The 23,618-nt window shown below is 39.4% G+C and overlaps 1 protein-coding gene across 2 annotated transcripts in view; it reads left to right on the forward strand.

The window, feature by feature from the left end:
• The first annotated feature begins 10,182 nt into the window (after window positions 1-10,182).
• The window catches only part of HEPACAM2 (HEPACAM family member 2), a 61,034-nt gene continuing 47,598 nt past the window's right edge, over window positions 10,183-23,618 (forward strand). The window contains exon 1 of one of the 2 annotated variants that reach the window (XM_072412866.1): window positions 10,183-10,467. In XM_072412866.1, coding sequence (XP_072268967.1) covers window positions 10,413-10,467 — 55 coding nt within the window. In that variant the 5' untranslated portion in view covers window positions 10,183-10,412. The remainder of the gene's footprint in view (window positions 10,468-23,618) is intronic. The other variant, XM_072412867.1, reaches the window with a different exon arrangement.

Consider the following 23,618-nt stretch of genomic DNA (forward strand, 5'->3'; position numbering starts at 1 on the left):
TTGCAAACACAGTGCTGAGGTTTGGCAGAGTGGGAGACGTACCATATACAATATCAGATGTGCCAGAGAATGCAATGTGAAACCAAATTAATGCAGCAATTAATTTGGTTTCACATTGCATTCTATGGCAAAGTAAAACAATTAGAAAAAACAATAACAAGAAACAAGACTACTTACCCTACTATACTGCTGACAACCATGCAGATTACACCAAAGTGAAAGTTTTGTCACACTCCAGGATAAACAAAATCCAAAAGACTTCTCTTTTGCAGAGCTTATTGTGGTCTTTTTATTTTTCTATCATGCAGTAGTCTAGGGATCGATTTATAAAGCCATTTTTTAATCTGGCATTCACTAAATCATCTCCTTGTGGAGAATGAATTGCAACAGCAGTAACTGGTTCTCTGCCTGGGAATGTTTCCTTGAAAGTCAGATTCACTGATTTATAAATTGACCCCTAAGTGTAGGTGCATTCTACACTGTAAATTTCAAGTTCAGCCCTCTGTGTATTTGCGTTTGACACCCCTGCTCTAGCGTGTACAGAGAAGATATGGAGCACATGCGTTAGGAACCCATCTTAAAGGGTATTAGGAAAATAGTAGTTGAGAAAGGGATCTGTCGCGTGCAGAGAAAAGGTAGGCCTGCTCAGAATGCTGTAAGGACACCATTCTTCACTGGTGTGTTAACTGCAAAGTTGAGAGGATAATGTCTAGAGAGGTAGGAGGGGTGAGAGGACACGAAGAACTCTCCTGCAAGTACACAATGTGTTCTTGGCTGGTCTTGTAATAGTAGAAAGCCTAATTACGCTTCTAGGGGGCGAGTTGAAACCTTGTGAGAGGACCTTAAGGCCAGACATAGTCATAGAAGGAAGAACCCCCTAAAGAAGGCGCAGGAGCCTGGAAAGCAGATGGTGCAGCAGTCACAGGTTTGGGAAGAAAAGGGATGGGGGGCAAGAGTTGGGGGAGGAGGTGAAACGAACAAACATAGGGGCTTGGGGAGGAGAGGAGAGCTTCCACTGGGTGGACAGTGTGAACATCGTTAGACAGTGAAGTCAACAAATGAGTGACATTCACCAATGTATGAGTGTGGTTGGAGTGGGGGTGCACCCAAACAGACACTATGCAATAGACGAGTGGTGTGCTAGAGGTATAGAGTAAGGGAAGGGGGGACACACTTTTGAGCAAATAGAGTATGAAACAATACCAATTTATAACCATATCAAACATCACTATTATACTATGCACAGGGTGACAGTGGACCACAGAGGTTTATGGGCCCCTGCTGGGGTGGTGATGGAGTAAGATCTGTCATACGTGAAGTGTAGATTCACCTATCTATACCTGATATGTTGCTCCCGAAGTATCAGTAGGAACAGTCGCATGTTGCAATGCTTCTGCAGTGTGACCCGGCAAAGATCAGTGTAGATCCGGTATTGGAAGCCTTGGAAGGTAAGGTCTGATTCTGTGCAGGCTGCTTGTAGAATGGTCTCCTTGATGTGGTGTTACCTAGACTCCATTAGGGAAGCTCATAGGATTTATGGGGACCCGGCTGTGGTATGATGAGCAGTTCCAGCAACGTAAGGCAGTGCAGCCTTCACTTCATTGAGATCATAAGAAGATTAGGTTGCTAGTGCATTTGATGATGCGGGATTAGAGTGCAGGTTTTGTGAAGGGGTAGGGGGGGTCGCACCAGGCAATTCACTGGGAGCTTGTTGGCCATTAAAAAAACTGGAAAAACTGTGCTGGAAGTTTATTGAAAGGAGATGTTAGGATTATATCTGGATGTCGATTTAAACACAAATGTTTAGGTTGTGGAGGAGCCAAATATTTCCAAATATTTCTGTCATTTGCAACCCCTATTTAATGTACAGAGCTGCATAATATGTTGGTGCTATATAAATACTGTTTAATAATAATAAATAAAATTATTTTTATACTTGTAGTTAAAGACATCCGACATACGGACGACTCCTAGATATGAATGGAACTTCCCTGCTCCCTTGTGTGCAGGATGGAAGCTTGGAGGGGGGAAGGGGGGCAACAAACCTACAATCCATATCTCGTAATTAACCTGGAGACTACCTGTATAATCATTGCATTTTTGATATTTGCACAACTTCTCCAAAGTGCCAGTTTACTGCTGGTATCAGAAAGTGCTGCAATGTTTTTGGAAACTCCCTGCCATCAGCTATGATCTGCCTCCATTTTACAGACCCAGTGATGGTGTCGCTGAGCTTGATTTATTAAAGCTCTCCAAGACTGCCGAAGATAGATCATATGTGAACCTGTGTGATCCAGCTAAACTGGAATAGATCTGGATCAGTACTCATTGGGAAGAATACCCAAGAAGAATAATATTAATAATTATACCTGTAGCTAACACTGTGCAATATACAAAACGCCCACCAGAGGTCTCTAGACAGCTACATGCTGCAACCACAAGTGTTCAGTCCTTTTCTACTACATTGAAGATCTTTCTAGGAAATGGTATGGTATTGTTACATTGTTCATGATATTAAGTCTTGATAAGGTACAGTAACTGCATAACTATATACATCTTTACAATTCTAGGTTGTGTTCAACAAGTATTTTGGATCATGATGACTTCCAGTAACAAATATACCTTGCTGGAAAGGTATCCATTACTTTTAACTCTTAGCTAAACACATTAGGTATATCAACAGGTGTCTCTGTAAAATAGATGTACTTTATGTACTAATAGCACCGCATTGAAATTTTTGCTGTATGGCAGAGCTACACCCATCAGGAGAGTTTGGCTGCATGGCTTCATTGCTGTGTTGTTTGCTGCAGCTGCACTTTTCACTTCCTATGTCACTATTGTGACCCTGCAGAGCAGAAGGGAAACAGTAGTGATGTTGCAGTTGTAATCGGGTGGCACCAAAGCATGCAATGGTTCAATGAAACAAAATGAGGACAGCTGTAATGTTTTAATGTTTGGCATTTGTGCAAATGTTTTAAATCTGCTTTTTAGTATAAACAAAGGGAAATACACACAAACAAAATATCACACATTGTTTGTAAAATATAGACGATGAGACCAAAATAAAGTGCAACTAAATGCAAAATGAGAACAAGTCACTGGGATGTAGAGGTTTTTGCCAGAGGAGACATGCAAAGTTTGAAATGTCTTTGTCTCTGTTCTTGGAAGCTTTTTGTTTTTACTTTGTTGGTGAAAATTAATTTCACCAAGAATGAAATGATGTAGCAGATATCCGGAAAGCCATTGATCACTGTATCTGACACTACCAATGGCTTTGTTGATGATCCAAACCAAATGATTATAAGTGAGATGTCTCATGACTTCATAAACATATTGGAGAATTGCCCTTTTCAAGTATAAATTTAGAAGCGATAAAAGGGAAAATATGTTTGAGGCACAGGCACAAAATCACAAATCAAAATTGTCCCTGGTTAAGGGTTAGGTACAATTTAGGTTTGGTGTTATGAGAAGCCTAGGGTTAGCTTTTTAGGGGCAAAAAGGGAGACCCGTTTTATGGCCAAGAGTTAATCTTTGGGGGAACATTGAGGTAAAGGAGATGGTAAATCTTATGTCAGGGGGAAAGGATTAGAAGATGTCAGCTTTTTACTGTCCTATTGTCAGCTGCTGTATTAGTAATTTCTCTTGTGAAGTTGGGTGTTAATGCTTCACAAATGCATTTACCTGTGGCCTCCTGCCAGGTGTTGAAAGCAGAATCTGAGGTGTGCAGGAGCCACAGCAGGACCTTCACCAAAACGCTTGTTATGTATGCGTATTGTTGTGCATGATGGTGGCGGCTGCTTATCAACCGCTGGTATCATGTTAACCACCAGAAACAGCAATGTTACCAGCAGGGAGATCCAAGACTTATTGTCACAGTGACAAGAAGGTCCCTGGTTCAAATCTTGGCCAGGACACTATCTGCATGGAGTCTGCAGGTTCTCCCCATGGGTTTCCTCTGGGTTTTCTCTCACATTCCAAAAGCATGCAATTAGGTTAATTGGCTTCCCCCAAAAATGACCTTGGACTATGGTAATGACATATGACTAGGGTAGGGACATTAGATTGTGAACTTCTTTGAGGGACAGATGGTGACATGACTGTTGACTTTGTACAGTGCTGTGTAATATTTTGGTGCTAAAAAAATACTGTGTAGTAATAACAATATTAATAGACACACCCTTTAGGGGTTAGGTGTTAGGTTTAGGTTAGGTGTAGGGGAGTACAGTTTGGGGGTGGGTGTTGGATTAGGTGTTAGGAGGTTAAAGTGAAACTAAAGTCCCAGGTCCCAGGAGGATATTGCAGAATAGGACAGGCGATGTCTCTTCTTCAGTAACTGTTCTTACCTGCCTGATCACCATCCAGCTGTCAAATTTTGCTGAGCTGTGCATGCTTCCCCTCTATGCGCCATGACAGGTTATCTCTGTAGCCATGGGGAACTTTAATAAATCAAGGTGTGACTAAATACTTAAGTGACAATTTCCTAATCTTGGTAAAGACAAATAAAATGTGATGAATTGGCGATCCCAGCAAATGGAGGATGATTTGGGCACCGGTGAAGTTCCCACAGGCTCCAGTAATGGAAATCTGGCCCTGACCATCGCCTTTCAGTGCAGGTAAATTTTTTAACAACAGCCTGCAACTGTGTGCTGTAAACAAAACGAGCAAAACAACAAAGAGATAATCTAATGCCTTTCAAACATGATTAAACATTTCACATGCGATGGAGCCCTAAAGTGATGCCAATATGGGGAAAAAATAACCTAAAAGCTTGGAAAACAAAAAAATGAATAGGCTGAACATTTTAGTTATTCAACCTGATATTTTTTCTGGTATTTCGTGCGGCTTTCTTCTGATTATACATATGTGATGGGGAGAAGTCACGCTGACATCTTGTGGTTTAGCCGTATGCTGGCTATCTTCATGCTCATTTTTTTGTTGAGATATACATGTAATAGCAATACAGCAGCTTCCATAGTAAGGGAATAAGCTGTTTTTTTTCACAAGGATCAGGGATGAAAGCTGAAATGCTGCAAAAAGGCAAACCCTGTGTAAATCATAAAAGAACCCCTACACAAAGCAAGGTGCAGGGCTGAATAGTGCATCATTATTTTACAGTTAAGTATAGTTTAGTTATATTTGTTATGGATGCAAAAGGACAGTCCAAATTACAGCCATCATACTTTTGTAAAGTTCAGTCTTCATCATCTCATGGTCATTATTATCTCTTAAGTTCAGATCTGTGCAGCGTACACCTGCCCTAATATTTGATATTTAGGTAAACTGCTGCACAATGAGCCTGGTCAGCAGGTTGGTCTACCCATACCCAGAATTCAGGTCTTTCTAACTACCGTTAAGGTGCGTACACACTTCCAATTTTTATCGTTCCAATCGAACGACGAACGATCGATTGGGCAAAAAATCGTTCGTAAAAAAGTAACCAACGACGCCGACGAACGAGGAAAGTCGCTGGAAACGAACGACCGGACCGACGGATCGGATTGGGCGACGATCGTTGAACATCGTTCGTGTGTACGGTCGTTCGTTGATCGTCCATGTTCAGAGCATGCGTGATGAACGAACGTCTGTTCACTTTCCTGTCGTGCACATAGTTCCTCTATCGCTCAAACGATCGTATCTATTGTGTGTACAATATCTACGAACGATCGTGTCGTTAACTCTATGTGCAGGATCGGTGCTATACGATCGTTCATATATATCGTGCATGAACGTTCGTCGTTCGTTTTCCAACGATAATAATTGGAAGTGTGTATGTAGCTTTAGACTAGGCAAATACTTCCATATGTTTGAACTGCATTGGTAGATAGCTTTTCTGTACTAATCCTGATCATCAACCTGTAACCTTTGCTATCTTCAGTCAATGCTCCATCCTCATGTCTCGAACCTGGATTCTGTGTACAGTTAGTTTGGGTCAGGTCCACCCATTAGTTTGTAGCCTCTGCCACTGTCTGCTGTTTGTTTGGACCATACCTCTGATAAACTATTTTGCTCTAGCAAAGGAAAGCTGAATTTGAATTTAGAATTCCTTATATCAGTGCTATCTATTTAGTTTAATAAGGGTTGAGGAACAACAAAGGACACGGGGCTAATAGACCCCAGGCCCAGTTACCACAGGGGAATAATTGTTGTAAGAATAGTGCTTCTTGGGTCTGCACAGTGCATGAACGTGCATAAAGGTGCATGTTATGTTCTAAATCATATTTTTGCAATGGCGGTATCTTCCAGCTACTGTCCCCTGTCTGATTTTCCTTTCACATAAGGTTTCAGAGGTAGTAACATGTAGTACTGTACTGCTTTCAGGATCAAGGCACAGAACAGAACTACAAAGAGGAAATAAAAGCAAAATGACATATTTCCTTTCACTATTCAGGCACAAATTACTAGACTTTTCCTAGAAAAAGCTTTTCTTTTGTGTCCAGTCCACTAAGGAGCATGCAGGCAAAGTAATGTGTAAGCAACTCTCAGGTATTAATTATCTCATTAGTGATCACAGAATAAAGCCATCTTTGCTCCGGCATCATCCATGCCCATCATTTGGGGAGAAGACCCATAGATTACACAACAGTAAGGTAGGAAAATGGGAAAACCTTTTCTTTTCACCCACCCAAAAGGTACAATGTGAACCCTCCACAAGCTTTTATTTGCTAATGTTATGTAACAAACACAGGCATCATTAGGTAAAGAAATCTCCCACTGATAAATCTTTTGTTTTTCTAAATTGGTGATATGTACATATGTAGTCTAGTCATATGCTAATCGCTCATCTGCCTACTGTATTCATGTGTTAATGTATGCCTGTACATTGTGTTTACCTTCTGGGTTCTACCAGTGCACAGAACATTTGGTTGCTCTGCATTGTGGATGAAATAATTGGTCCTTATTTCCAGGGACAAGGCTTCATCAAGCTTTGTATAAGTGTTGAATAACACAGTGGAGCAGTCTGACAAATGTCCCTGCATCTCATTCCTCATTATCTTAGTGTCTCACCTCCCCTCCTGTTACGGAAGCATTGTTCCTGCTTCTGTTGTACCCCATACTGTAAAATAAGTGAACATCTCATAGGGATGGAGGTAATGGGCACAGAAAGTGTGCAGACCCAGGAACTCGGTGAGCCCATTATGAGCCCCCCCCCACCACACTATCCCTGGTGCAAGTGTGCAAACCCCGGAACCCAGTGCACAGAGGTGGAAACCCAACATAATAGTCACAGGAGGTGTGTCAACCTGTGAACTCTATACAGTGATAATGGGGACCTTTCAAAATGGGAAAAGCAGGAGTATGGGATGGTTGAGACTGTTCATGATGAGCACAGTAGGCATGCAGACCTTGAAATTCGTTGTGCCCATTATAAGGACCTTCCACCATGCCTGCATTAAATATGCTAACCCAGGAACTCAGTGCACAGAGGTAGAAACCCAACATTATAATCACAGGAGGAATGTAGACCTGCAACTCCCTACAGTGAAAATGAGGACCCCTCCAAATAGTAATAGCAGGAGTATAGGATGGTTGGGATTGTTCATGATGGGCACAGCAGATGTGCTAACCCATCATGCTGTCAGTTAGGCATCTCTTATAATGGGCACAACTGGTGTGCAGACACTGGAACACAGGGATGGAACCCCTCCCACTGGGTACAGCAAGCATGCAAACACAGGACTTGTAAAGTGCAGAGATTTCTCCATCAGAGTCTTCTGAAAAATAAAAAAGGTGGTTTAGGCTTAGTCGCTGCATGTTTTAGGCATGCTTCAAACTATCTCAATTGAAGCACTTCAAATGTGGGCTGTCTGAGTGCACTGCCAAACCTTCCTATTGAAAGCAATTGGACAGTCTTCAGAGAAGCTTTGCTTTGCTTCAGTTCCAACACAACAGGCAAAGCATCCTAATCCAGGCTGTAGAAAATGCAAAGAACATGTTGAGTTATCCTGTTGTTAACATGTTCCAATGCTTTCTTTCGCCTACTGCAGTTTGGCAGACTGCTGAATACAGAATTTGAACACTAGGTTTTTCCAGCATCCACAAATTATGAAATGGCAGATTTCTACATGGGGAACTAAACAACCATAAGTGTGATACTCTTTTGCCTCTTGTATATTATTTTTGGCAGAAGAGACATGCAGAGTGCATATGTGGCACAGAATATTTGCCATGTAGTGCACGTCCTGCATCTATTCTTGGGTGCAGCATAGGTATAAGTTACAATCTCAGTGGCCATCCAATGGCCAAAGAGGATCCCTGCACATTCCTATGAATCGTGTCAAGAGTCCATCCCATTTTTTTTTGTCAGTATTACATCAATCAAACATACCTTCTGTTCATGACCCAAACACAGCAAAAAATAACAGACCTCTTTAAAACAATGGTACAATGTCCCCACTGGATGATTTCCTCTTATCCTTATTTGCACTATTTTTACTTAATTATTGCACGTGTGTACACAGTTTATCGTTGGACTGAACGACTAACGATTGTTCGTCCGATAATCGATAAAAAAAAAGTGCAGTCATCGTAAATGCTTCTACAGTACACTTTCTCCTGTACACGCCACTTCCTGCATCATTCAAATGATCGTATCCAGCGTGTGTACACTATTGGTGGATTATATTTGAACGATTGTATCGTTACAGCATGTACAGAATTGTGCACAATATGATCGTTCAAAATAATCGTGCATAATTGTTGATCTGACGTTAGTCGTTTATTTTCTAACGACAATTATTGAACAGTACAGTCTAAAGCTGGGTACACACGTGCAATATTTGTCGTTGGAAAGGATCTTTCACAATCCTTTCCAACAACTAAGGACTGCATGATGCATGAACGAGTTTTGTACATACAGCGCTATTCTGCTCTATGGAGAGGGGAGGGGGGGAACGACGGAGCGGCACCCTGCTGCGCACTCTCCGCCTTCCGTTGCATTAGGATTGTTCGTCTTCCATCTTCTGTGGATCCGCCAGCACGGATGTTCGGAAAAGGGATGACGGGCACTGTACACACGCCAGATTCTCGTCCGATATCGGCCCTGAGCCGATTATTGGGCGAGAACCATTGGACGTGTGTACATAGCTTTAGAGGTACCCTGTCCTGGGAGAAATACAAAGGCTGATTCTGGTAACCTCTCCTTCCAAAACTGTTGGCTGTCATGCAATCCTCCAATTTGACTTCACTAGTTGCATGCTTGCGGAACCCATTAGGATCGTTCGTTGTCATCGTCCGTGGATCCGCCAGGACGGTCGTTCGGACAATGGATGACGGGCCCTGTACACACACCAGATTCTCGTCTGATATGGGCCCTGAGTCGATTATTGGACGGGAAGCATTGGACGTGTGTACGTAGCTTTAGTGACTGTGGTCACCAGAATGAATAGAGAAGCTAAATATTCCTATTGGTAACACTGACTGCAATAAAAACTTGGCAGAGATTCAATCCCTTCCATGAAAAGCCATAGATGGGAGATGGCACTCAGAAGATACGATTCTTACACAATAGTTTTTGCTGCTCACACACAATGCACACCCTAGATGGATGTGATTTTTTTGTGTGGGCACCTTGCCATATTGAACATGCCATTCAACATTAATATTTATTTGACCAACCAACCCTGGGATTAGTAGGCTCCAAGATGGGGAAGAATCAAGAGAAGATTTCTGCACATTTCAATGGCTGGATTTGACCTCATTCCCTGACATCACCTTTTAAACTTAAGCTACATAATTGCGCTAAGGGGGCGAATGCCAATATATGCAAATCAGGATTGCAGCATATATTTAATGCAGTGAAAAACCATAGTGACAAGCAAATTGGATTGAAAGTGACGACCTTTCAATAGCAATTACTGGTGAACTATAAATACATTTTCGTTTTGCTCCAAAAGAAACAACGAATGTTTAAAAGTGGTCGTGCCGGTGAATGTAACCCAGGTCAATTTTATAAATGCAGCGGATTAGGAATGGACAGGTATGTGCCTGGTTAACGCCGGCAGCAAAGGATCAGCAAATTGTAAATGTATGTGTTAGAGGTGTTCCCTTCTTGTTCATTTACACTGTAGAAAAAAAGCAGTGAGGTTTTGATATGCGATGAGGAATCAGAACTATTCAAATGCAAACCTTTCCAGGCTAAACAACCCCTGGTGGCTGTGGGCTGGTTCCATCCAGGGAGCCTGTGTGGAACAAATAATAGTCCCCATTAGCTGGCCCAGCCAATGCAGGGTAAACAGTAATCTAGCAGGTGTTCCTTCCCCTATAGTCTCTGTATGCACATTCAAATCACCTAAGGGAAGAGGCTGGTTGGAGTCTGTCAGCTCTCTGCTGATTTGCCTGGCAAATCCTTCAGCAGCAGCAGCTGTTGTCTCCAGGAGTCACTCAGGAGCTGAAGTCACAGACAGGATGCTTCTATGGAGCGCTTCTCTTGCACACGCCACTTTCTGAACTGCTACCTCCTTGTGACAGGTAAGTCCCTTTAAAATATTTTTCTTATCATTGCATATTTTATCTGTGTTTTTCTAAATGTGCAATGATAATGCACAGTAACCCAAAGCAACCAGATTCTCTGCTTGCCCATTTAACCAACAAGTGCCCAATCTCCCCGAAATGCAGGGGTTTGGAAAAATGGTACCTAAATTTTTTTGTCCTTGGAAATGTTCAAGATTTTTAAGCTAATCAGTAAAATACTTCATAGATTTGCTTTTATTATTTTTATTTCTTTGTTGGTTTTAAGGAAAAGGTAAAAGTTTTGGTTGGGTATTTATTAAAAAAGAATGTGTACGTGCTAAAAATTATATGAAATTGAGTCGGCTATAAATTGGTAACATGGAGACGTATTTAAATGCTGAAAAGTGTAGAGGTTACTTGGTGATGAAATAACACTAATATATATATATATATATATATATATATATATATATATATATATATATATATATCCATGGCATTTATTGGCATACATTATTAAGGCTTTTGATAAGAGGTGAATAGTTTAGCACAATGGCTATCTTCACTAGCAATGTTTGCCTTCACTTGCATAGATGGACAGGCAGAACTTTATTTGCATGTAGTTTCTTTGGCTTGTGTTTAAAGGGAGGTTTTCACAACTCAAATTTATACTTGTAGTGTAGGTGGCTTTCACTTTTACTTGCCCTGTGTGCGAAGTGCAATAAGCTGTAAGCTCTTTCCACCGGTGTGAACAGTCCCATGTTCCTCCTCAGTTGTTGTAGATGAATCATCAAAGCTACAGAAATTAGACTGTAATTACTGTAAATGTAAAATCATTACACAATGTGGAACTATGAGTTCCAGCAAAACTGTCCTGATTATATATTTGCTTTTTTCGGGTATATAAATGTTGTGCTTTTTTTTTTATTATATATTAGATGCTTTTTTGGGGCATAAACCCAACAGAATGTTTGCTTCTAGCTCCTGCAGGAAATTGTGGTTTACTTTTTGTGTTGAACTGTAAGTCTCAGCGCTCCTTTTCATCCTTTAAAACACAATTCTATTTTGGTTGCATAGCAGTTCAGCCATATATTGATTTTTATTTTTAAACAGCAATATACTGTTTGCTAGCAGTTGTGGAACTACAAGACCTAGCACAAAAGTGAACAGATTGTCATTTATTGCCATTGTAATTTGGAGGAGGCATTAGTTAGTAAATATTGATTTACCCTATATTGTCATAATTATACCCACTGGAACAGTCCCAACATTCACAACAAACATGTAATTGCCCAGCTGGGCAACAATTTGCTTGCTTTGTATGAGAAGTCCAGGTCTTGGTAACATCTGCCATATATATATCGGGGTCAGAGTTACATTAGTTGGCACACATCATTAGGATATCGCATGCTTTTTGTTACTTTTCTCAATGACTTGTTACAGATGAATGTGAAGACTCGCTGTGCTCATTGTAGTTGTATACAGTGCACAGTCACCACAATGAAAATGACAGCTGTAGCCTAAAATTCTCATTTACTGTTATTCAACATCCAAACCAATATCTGGTGAAAGTATTTAGATCGGAGGAGATGAATTATGACCCCTGAATCTGGTCACGCCTATTAAATTAATATATTAAGCCCTAATGATTTCTATATTAAGAAATGTAATTTGTAGGAGCAGTTTGGGACCAAATTTGAGTCCAGTTGGTAAAATTTAAATGAAATGTCTGTTTCTGGGCAAATCAACAGGTTCAATTAAATTTGGCCCACCCAATTTAAAGGATGTACCGAGACGAAATCCTATTAAAGCTTCATACTGGTCCCAGCCAGAATTCATATATGAGGCTGTGGTTTTTCTTTTGGTTACCCCAGCAATGAAATCTCCCTGCCATAATTCCAAATAGGATAATGATAGTATTTAAGGATAATTGGCACCCCTCATAATGGGCACAACAGTTGTACAGACCAGGGGAATCTGTGCCAGGGTGATAGGTACCCCTTATAATGAGCACATCAGTGGTACAGACCTGAGAATTTAGTGCAAGGATGATGGTAACCCCTTATCATGGGCACAGCAGTTGTACAGACTTGGGGAATCTGTGCCAGGATGACAGGAACCCTTCATATTGGTCAGAAGAGGTGTACAGACTGAGGTACTGCATGTAGGGAGGGTGGGCATGGGAGCGCAGTGGAGGAATAATGGAAAGCCCTCATAATGGGCACAGAAGAGATAATGGGAACCTCTAATAATGGGCACACGCCACATGCACTACAACACAAGATAACATATTGGAGCACATTGTGGTTATACATTGGGATGATATGTACCCCTCAATTAGGAACAGCAGTTTTACAGACCTGGGAATTATGTGCCAGGATTATAGGTACCACTCATAGTGGGCACAGGATGTGTACAGACTCAGGTAAGGGAGCTCAGTACAGGAATAGTGGGAAGCCATCATAATGGACACAGAAGGAATAATGGGAACCTCTAATAATGGGCACACACATCACATGGACCACAACACAATATAACATATATAGGTGGATAGTGGTTATGCATTGGGATGATAGGTTCACCTCATAATGGGAACAGCAATTGTACAGACCTGGGAATTCAGTGCCAGGATGATAGGCATTCTTCATAATGGGCACAAGAGGTGGACAAACTCAAATACATTATGCAGTGATGGTGGGCAAAGGAGCTCAGTGAAGGAATAGTTGGAAGTTCTCATAATATACACAGGAGGGATAATGGGAACCCCTAACAATGGCCACACACCACATGCACCACAACACATGATAACATATTAGGGTGCAGTATGGTTATGCATTTAAAAAAATGTTCATTTTTAAGGACTGGCACATTGTCAGAATGTTCATTAGAAATGGCTGCCCTAATGAAAGCACATTAACATGTGTAAAAATGTTACAGAAACGAACTAAGAATGGTGTCATAGAATTCACATTAAAAAAAATATTTGCAAGGAATAAAGTAACAAAGGTGCTTCGAGTCCCTATGGGTTGCTGTACCATTTCTATCCCATCTTATCAGTACTATAATATCACAGTGCAGTATAAACAGATAATCAACCTGTAGACCTAATCTGCGGCACCATGTATATATTGTACTAAGTCAGTCCTATTTAGAGCTTCAATTATTCAGCAACCACATCTGTCATTCATATAACCACTGACAACAGAGAAACAATGGCTGTTGCTGTTACAAATGCTTCCTTTCATGCTATGAACAGGCATTGTATGTTAAGAGGTATTAATGATTCATCAATGGTTCTTCTAGCTTTCACTTGTCATTATTTTAAAAGTGAATCTGTCACCTGTGAAGCAAGATTCTGTATCTGTTTTTATGCAAGGAAATTGAGAAATCCCATTCATTACTATAGGGCTGGTTTGCATATGTGTAGTATTTTAATGCTGTGTTGTCTTGCAAGGAAAAGTGAGGCAGAATGTGGTGTGTTGAGGATTTTAATAAATTACACAAGTGCAACTTTTTTTTGTTCATCATATATCGTTTGTTAGAGCCAGAGAGGTCGTCAATGGGCATTAAATATCATTAGCATTGAAAAACAACTTTTTATTTAAAAAAAAAATGTTATATGCATATTGATGAAGGAGGAATGACGAACAGCAGTAAAAAGCATTTTTTACTGAAAGCTAGAAAATGAATCCGGGAATTTGTAAAGTTATGTACATTTCCAGGCCCCACCTTTTGCTTTGTTATACATTGATCAGTTCTGTTACAAATGTTTCTTTTTTACAAACATGACAAATTTTTCAGTTATTTAGTCTTGATAAAAAAGTGCCACATCCCTAAATACAAATATTTAGAAAAAAAACAACAAGATTTTTTAGGAGTTTTTAAACACATACTCTGAATTATACAACTTCATTTACATTTCACAGTAAAAAGAAAAATATATTTTATTCATAATCAACAGTACATGAATAGTTAAAAACATACATATATGATTCATTTATATCAAAATGCTTGTAGCAGAAAGAAAGAGACAAGGAGTTTAAACTTAGTTTTAATGAATATCGACGCTTTTCGCGGAAACTGTCTGCTTCCTCGGGATAAAAAAAAGACTTAAACATGGATAATCCTTAAAGTAATTAGGGCTTCCCCAAATTTGAAACAGAGGGTAACCGAAAAAGCATCCAAGCAGCAAAAAAATGTTCCTTATGTTTGTGGGTTTCCTCCAATTTGGACAACCAAATACCTCCTATTTTTCATCCTCCAAGCATTCATTTTCCAAACACCAAACTTGTATCAGGAATTACCTGCTGAATAGCTAGAAAATGAACTGGGAAATATATATTGTTATGTACATTTTGTACTAGGCCCACCTTTCCTTTTTGCTTTGTTATACAATGATCTGTGCTCCTGCAATTGTGACTTTGGCCCAGGTGCTAACCCTCCCCCAGTCCATGCAAAAGAACAAAACATTTTGGTTAAGTTTTCACTTCAACCTCTGGTTGCACCAAAAACATAAAAAAAAGTATTTTGCTAATCTAGGGTGAGCCTTTTGTTGTCTGTCAACAGCGGCTGTGTTTTGGTCTTTTCAGAGCTGGATAGTTTACATTTATATTTACACAGGACTTGTATATTCCAGTAGGTTGTCAGTTCACCCTGTGAATGTGCTATGTTACATTTTATTTTACAAATAAGAGCTTTCCAAGGCTGGAGAGGATACACTTTCATCAATGAAACTGGGTGATCCAGCAAACCTGGAATTGATCTGGTCCGGGATAGAAAAAAAAAAAAAAATATATATATATATATATAATTATTTATAATTATATATAATTATGCCCCCTCTGTTTGTAGACCAAATAAGGAGAGCAGTCTAGGGTGGCTATATGTTTATCCAACACTTTTGTTTCTGCTCAAGCACATTGTTGTTGTTGTTGTACATTTGTTTCAAATTAATGTATGCTAATTGTACATTGTATTTAAAATAGGAACAAACCTTTTAGCTGATAGTTTTGTGTTTACCTCCTTGTATTATAATGAACTTCTCATCAGTTACCCTTACCCTGTAAAAAAATGCTGCATGATAGTACTTCCAAAACTCACATGCAAGGAAAAATGTTAGATTATATATAGACCTTACCTGAGATTCGGTCTGAGATGTTGCTATGTTTCCTGTGAAATTGCAGGAAAACATAAGTTCAAAAGTCTCATGAGAAGATTTGGTCTGCTCTGCATTTCCATGGATGTTATCAGAAGAAGTTTATAATTACCCCCACCTAGGTGTGTGGGGTAAGTTAGGAATATAGTGCCTTTTATTCTCTACAGCAGTGTTTCTCAATCAGGGTTCCTCCAGAGGGGGCTGTGGGCTCCTTAAGCAACGAGCAACTTGTATTCCAATGACATTTTTGGCTATTTGTAGGTGGTAATCTTCTTCAATATTATAATATCTTCAATATACTTCCTATAGAGAATACAACTTACATTGCTGGCCATTGGGAAGAATGTCACCCTTACAGATAGCCAAAAAGATAATTGGAGTCACTTGGCCATCTGGCCTAAAAGACACAAATTGCTCAATGCTGAAGGAACCCCTAGCAACCTCTGGAGGAATCTTGGTTGATAAACTCTGCTCAATAGTATTGGCTGAGGGTTTGTCCCATATGTGCCATTTGCTTATCCATCTATTCCCTCCTAGGTTATGATGAAGCAGTGTGTACACTGCAAAACCATGAGAAACATACAACCTGAATTTGGAGGTCCACCAGTAATCTTTGTGGTGATGATGAACCTCTTTACACTGCCCATTTGTAACCTATGGACAATATCTTTGCAAAGCTAAATTTAAGTTAACTTATTTTAAATTAGTCTCATTGGATGGTGTTCGTACTTAGATATCCTCACTTTATTCAAAATTTATGTAAAAAAAAAGCTCAAACAATATACAATACTGAAGTTTTGAACAATTGTGAAAAAATGCTGTGTGTATGTTCTCTAACATAATGAAGGAATAAATATATTTTATAATTTTCAAGTAACCTACAAAGTGGATAAATGGAAAAAAAAATACAATCAATGTTTTGTGTTTGTTGTTTTTCAAAAAAACAAAAATTCTCCAAAACTATTAGCAATACACATCTATAGAGTATGCAAAATTATCTTGCTCCATTTTAGCTAAATAAGTTAATATTTGCTTTTTTTCCTATGCCCTGCACTGTGCAGTATAGGAAGTAGCAGTGTGTGTTCCATCCTCCAAGAGCTATGCAGGCACCAATGCAGTGTTTCCCATTCTCTGCCCCTTGGCAATTACAATCACAAGCCCCAGGAGGTGTTAATGATTAACAAGATAACATGTAGGTTCAAATACACTAATTATATCAAACAGAATCAGCTGTGTAGTAGGATTAAAACTAGTTGAGAACAAATTATGCTGAAGTTGCTGAATACAGTTCAGCGTAAAAAAAAAAAAAGAACAAGGGAACAAGCAATATTAAGGATTGAAAATGTAGTGGTTGTCCAACAAAATCATTGGGATCACGTTACTCCGATTTACAGAAAAGTCTGGTCTTCATGGAAGACTTCAAGCTTCGACATAGAAACAAGGCCAAGTTACTCACCTATGGATAAGAACTGACATATAAATGGCAGAAGAAACCCTGGACCAATGGGTGCAAATTTTAAGTAGTTTGCTATAATAGAGTCCTGGAGAACAACAACAACAGTTAAAGAGGAACTAAATGCAAAATCCCCCAAAACACCAAAAATACACTTACCTTCTATCCCGCAGGGCAGTCCGATCCATCCAGAGGTCTCTTCCATCAGGTCCTATGTCGTCCCGACATCCAAACTTGGGCAAACGCTCCGGGCTCCGCCATCTTCGTCTCTTCTTCTGGGTTCTTCTTCCTACGTCACCCGACCCAGACGCCAGATTGGGTGATGTAGGTTGGAAAAATACTTGCCAATCTTGCTGCGCATTTGTGATTTTGCCAAGATGCTCGGGCATGGATGTGTAACGTAGGTATCCCGGGAGAAAAACAAAAAAAAACAAACAACTAAATTTTTACTTTACATTAAAGGGTTGTCTACCCTTTTATGTAATGTGAAAATTCTGAGTTTAGGTACGCTTTAAGCATGTTGAAAGTTCCATGCAGGTTTGAGGATGGATTTCTGAACATGCAGTTGGGGATTTGGTAAAAATAATAGGCTTGCCCAATGCTGCAAAATACAAGCATTTACATGTGTTCTGCAGCAGGATGATGAGCCCAGTACATTCAGCCTATTTCATACAAATCTGAAAAGCCTTAGGCTGCATACACACATACAATAATTGTTGTTGGAAAGGATTTTTCATGATTCTTTCCAACAACAAAAGACTGAACAAATGGTGTACATACAGCCCCATTCTGCTCAATAACAAGGGGGAGAAGGATGGAGCAGCACCCTGCTGCACTCACTCCCCTTCACTTTCATTACGATGGTTCTTCGTCCATGGATCCGCCAGGACAGATGACGCTTGCTGTACACACGCCAGATTCTTGTCCGATATCATCCCAGGCGGTTATCAAACGAGAATGATCTGGCATGTGTATATAGCCTAAGTGAAAGAAGACCAATAATTCCTGAAATAAATAGTTTGGACCCATCAGAGCCCCCATCTCTACATTATCGAGTTTTATCTGAGATTACTTAAAGATACAAAAGCAACCTCAACTGTGTTAAGTTCTCCATTGTGTATGGAAAAACCCACCTGCTGAGTTCCTTAAAAAATGCATGCAAATGTACCTGGGAGAATTTTAAAGGCTGGATAAACTAAATACTGATTTGGTTTACCGGTAGTTTTTTTTTTCTGTTTGTTCACATTGTGTTTTAAATCGTACATAATTTACATTTTTTTACACAGCACTGTATATAATAGTAAAGCTATGAACAATAATAATTAGTTGTAACATGTTAAAAATCAGTAATTTACATTGGTTTAAACTCACTTCAATATCACTTTTCACTGCAAATAGCTGTGCTTGAACTAAACGTGATCACTCAAAGGCTGGTAGATAGAACATATCATTGACACCCCCAATATATGTGGTCACTTCTTCACTCATCACCAATGTAAAGGGGCATTCTATACTTATATGTCAGAGGAACTTTTCCCCTTCACCGGAAACTTTTATGGTAAACTTTTCCACTAACATACTGTCATTATCACAGTTTGTGTTTTTCTTTTTCTGAATTATTTATATTTCTCTTTTATTTGTTTTTTTGCCATTAAGAGCAGGGGAGTATTGTAAAATAATTCACCCTGGGTGTTAAATACTCTAGTTATGCCATTTTCCTTATTCTTGCATTTAAAACATTCTACAGCTTACCGATCATGCTAATGTACTGTGGCTTTCAGATGTAATCATTTCCAAGCAGGGGGTTCCTGCTGCTTACCATTATTTTAATGGTTCCTTTGGGGGAAAAAAGGTTGAGAAAGACTAGATTGAAAATGCTAAGAAGTGGAGAAGGTGCAGGGATGACCTTATCAGTGTACTGTGGTAGCTTATAGGATACAAATGAGACAATGCTGTATTCCTCAGCGTTTATAGAAAGCAGAGTGTGAATTTTCCCAGCTGGCACAATGGCTGAGCAGAATTACAAATATTTTCACAGGTAAACACGTTATATAAGGGTATTGCAGCTGTTTGTTTGGCTGTTTGTTGTTTGTTTCAAAGTTAAAATTAAATGCAATATATACAAATAAATTATTTTTTATGTTGGTGAAGTGACTAACATACCGCTCATCAACTAATAATATTTCACCTACTACATTAGACATGGCAAGGTGATCAGCCTGGTATATTCTACTTTTTCTTGGCACATGTCACTCACACACACGTAAATACAAATAAATATTTGTGAAGTTGGAGGCGATGACAAATAGTCACTATGACTGTTCATTGCCAACCTGGTGCCTGAGCCCATCTGCTGATCTCCAAATACCAAATTCATTCACATTAAAACTGAACTCCAGAGGAAAACTAATCAATATACAATAAGTACTGAATATACTCAATGCTCCCTCTCACCAAGGTCCCCACCCTGCCTTACCTGCCTATCTAGGAAATGGTTAGAAGGCCATATCCTAATGTTTGATAAAGTTGTTGCACGATTTACAATGAATCCTCTGATTTCAGCTTTCCATTGTACAAACTTTTTTATCACAACATATAATTACCATATAAATATGAAGGAAAGAGAAAAGGTACAGACTTCCCCGTTTGTTTGTTTATTTTGTAGTTTAGGCGCTCTCAAGAAGAAGAAGAAGCCAATAGGCGAAACGTGTCGACCCCAGATGTTCAAATAGGGCCAGACCCATTCTAAACCCCTTACCTTGTATGCACGTTATATTTGATGTTTATTGGTTTACTGTAATATATACCTGTAAAAAAAAATGTGAATTTGCCAGTTTGAAAACTCCAATGTTCTTCTATCATTCTTTCTAATATTTTATATTAGTATAGAATTAATACTTGATTAGGGCTCCGTGATTAGTACTCCTGCCTTTAGGCTCTATGGCCCCAGGTTCAGCTAGGACACTAGATTGTGTTATTGCTCCATAATTATGTGGGTTTCCTCCCAAATCCCCAAAACATACTTGTAGGTTTATAGGCTTCCCCTATGATTGGCCTTAGACTGTGTTTTGACATGTTATTTGTACAGTAAATACCATTACCACCTCATTTTGTGGACTTTGTGATGCCACAGTTACACAGCCTACTCATGGTACCCAATGGTACCACCTTCCACCCCTTGCTGGTCCACAAGAGAAATGATTTAGAGATGTTGGCATGTAATGTAGGGATATCTGCTAATATGGCAGTGACGTACTGAATCTCCCATGAAGCTGAAAAAAGGGTTTGTTCTGAAAGTGCAGGAGTGTATCACCATTCCTTGTTTTATTCCATACAAGCATAGCTAAATCCCAAAACAAAGATAGACTATAATTCCCAGTCATTAAATATTTTAGACTTTGTTTTAGTAATTTTCACTTTTGCTGTGCTAGAATGACAACATTCATCTTTCTGTATCAGGACAACATATCAATTGTAGGACTACAGAGCCAATCTTGCACGAGTGTGGTTCTCTAGTCCTGGAGCCACATAAGAACAATGCAACTTATAATAATCAGTATTAGCCAACTCCAAAAAAGTCAAAATATATGTATTTCATTACAGAAGTCCACACATTTCGGGAGATACAAGGTTACCCCTTCTTCAGGGCCTATTTGTGTTTTTGTTGGGAAAAAAATGTCAATTCTTTAATAAGTGCGTATTAACATCTGGATGTGAGATCTGTATACTTGGTCTACTAAACCTCTGTGGCATATTTTTAAAGCTGGATTCTGGGCTGCCCCAGCCCAACAAGGGTTAAGTGCTCGTGTAAGTCTAGGGGCACATATTCTGCACCTTTTTAAGGTGTATACATATTTAAAAGCTGTTTTCCCTTTTACCTTGCACAGTTTTATAGGCTTTTCTCCTGGACTGATATGACTCACTTTGAGTTTTGGGAGCTTCTCACAATGTGCATTGGAAGCTGCAGCAAGTCAAATACAGTCCACTTCTTTACCTAGTTGGAGGATAGCAGTACTTTCCTCTCCAGCTAGACTGTCTCTGGCTCTTTCAATCACTGACCTCTAAGTCTTTCATTCATAGATTCTCAGCAATAAAAGGTCAGAAGTTGAAATGCCTACACCTACCCATCAAGGCATATTTAGAAATTTGTATAACAGCTCACTGTTGATATCAGTGCTGAGAAGAGCACTGGTGGAGCAATGGTGAGATAGGATCCTGTAAAGTTTTTTAGAATCACCACCATCTATGACCTGCCTTGCATTGCATTGAGAAACACAAAGTCCCAGTATTGACCTTACTATGCAAAAAATAGGTAGCAAAAATAAAAAAGATTTTAATGAAAACAATTTTATTACCCGAGCCTGTACTATTGCCCCTGTTTTATTGTATTTTTTGTCTGCATTCTGCACACACGTGGCACAGCCCACGTTATAGACTGTGTGTGATAGTCAGTAGCAAGTGAGCATTGCTGCAAGCCTGGGGCGATGTTGCCTTGTAATGTCTCCCCGTAACCCCACATTAACTCCTAGAGCATACAAACCCTAAACCTGCACACCATCCACAAATATTTACAGATGCGTGTCTGCAGTGTGCTAGTTTGTCAGCACAGTCAGTTATTTGTCAGAACAGCATTGCCTCATTAGCTGCAATTTCAACACAATGACAGTTTATGTTGGTAAATATTGCTTAATGTTCAGTAAATAAATAGATCTTTTCCCTGTTACGGATCTTCCTAGTCTTCTTTACCCTTACTTATCCTTTGTGAAACTGTATGGTAGCATAATTATGGATTTGGCTTTGTACTAAGGCACTTAGGAGAGATCAGCACATCACTGTCACAATCTGTTCAGAAACCATCACCACTGCTTATACTATCTTAGGGTATGTATACCTAGGAATATGAAACAAGCAAAGATAGTTTGAGCTAAAGGCGCCCTAAAATCCTATTCTCTGCAATAGAAAATATGTTATACTCAGACAACCTGGTGCTCCATGTTTCCTAACTTACCTTGGTAAGTTATTGGGCCCTCAGCTTTATCAGCAACTTTAGGGCTATGAACTGGGCTTTAACACAACCTACAGAAAAACCATGAAAAATGTCATTCCTGGTGCCATATTGGTAATATCCATTAGATTGGCATGTGAGCGCTGCAGCATTCAGCAATCTATTCCACAATTTAGGACAATGTTTCCCAACTAGGGTTCCTTGGAACACTAAAGTTCTTCCAGAGGTTGCTAGGTGTTCCTGGAGCAATGAGCAGTTTGTGCCTCACAGGTCAGTTTAAGTGACACCAATGATCTCTCGGGTTATCTGTAAGGGTGATATTCTTCCTAATGGCCACCAACATAAGAGGAATTTTTCCCAATGACCACAACACTAATTTACTGTGAGCTGTGGATATAGTAATTATAGCCGGGGTTCCCTGAAGAACTGAAAGTTATTTTAAAGGTTCCCTCATGTTAAAAAGTTAAAAGAAAGGCTGCTTAAGTTAGTGCCAGATGTCTATGCCCCCCCACCACACATTGTGGTTCCATCCTCCAACCCCCTACGTTACCTCCAAGTCTTTTAACATTTTAGAGGTCAGAAGATACCAACACAACACACAGTAGGAACCCCAGGCATCTGACACTTCTGGAAGAGTGTGATTTGTATTGCAGTGCCAGGATGAAGTGAAATTATTAAACATGGTCTGCCAGAGGTAAATAAAATGGCTCTTCTTTTAAGGAAACATCCAACAGGATTTTTTTTTTACCTTTTTAGTGTATAAACCAACTGTCTACATCATGGGTGCCCAACAGGTGGATTGCAATCTACCGGTAGATTGCAAAAGGCAATGCGAGTAGATTGCGGATCCCTGCTTTTCAAAATAAACTCTACCACGCACAGGGGTTATTAAGTCCAAGTTTTTATTGTTGGTAGATCATTTTGACTTGGTCATTTTAAAAAAGCTAGCAAGCCAAAAAAGTTTGGGCACCCCTGGTCTACATGCTGTACAGATGATTTGGAACTTTACAAAAAAAGTGGTTTAAAAATTACCATTAAAATGATGAGCTATAACAAGTTTGAAAGTATCACTTACGGACAATTTTGGGAATACTTTGTGACCCCCTGTTGTTGTTGCACACAATGTTTGACCTCTTTGAGATCTGTTTACTCAGCTCTGTCATCTTAATTACAGCAGGTTTTTTATACAAAATTAAGTTTGGTAATCAATAGCATTGGGCTACATAAAAAAATTGCCAACAGTTAAAATACCACCATAATGTTTGGTGGGGAATTCATACATTTAAGGGTATGTGCACCTTTTACTATTATTAAAGAAAAAAGTTTCCAAAGAAAAAGTGTATCTAAAGTTTATATATTTATCTTAGTTTTAGGATGTAAAAGAGTGAGAACACCTTTCAGGACTATGGTTTTATTGCTGATTCCCCTCAACAGTGCTCATAAAGTAAAATAATGCAGTCTTGCTAATTTACAGGCCCTGGTTCGTGGCCCTGATTTAATAAAGCTCTCCAGGGCTGAGAGTATATACTTTTATCAGTGAAGCTTATCAGTTAACC

Source organism: Pyxicephalus adspersus, chromosome 5 (assembly GCF_032062135.1).
Source record: "Pyxicephalus adspersus chromosome 5, UCB_Pads_2.0, whole genome shotgun sequence".
NCBI lineage: Eukaryota > Metazoa > Chordata > Amphibia > Anura > Pyxicephalidae > Pyxicephalus > Pyxicephalus adspersus.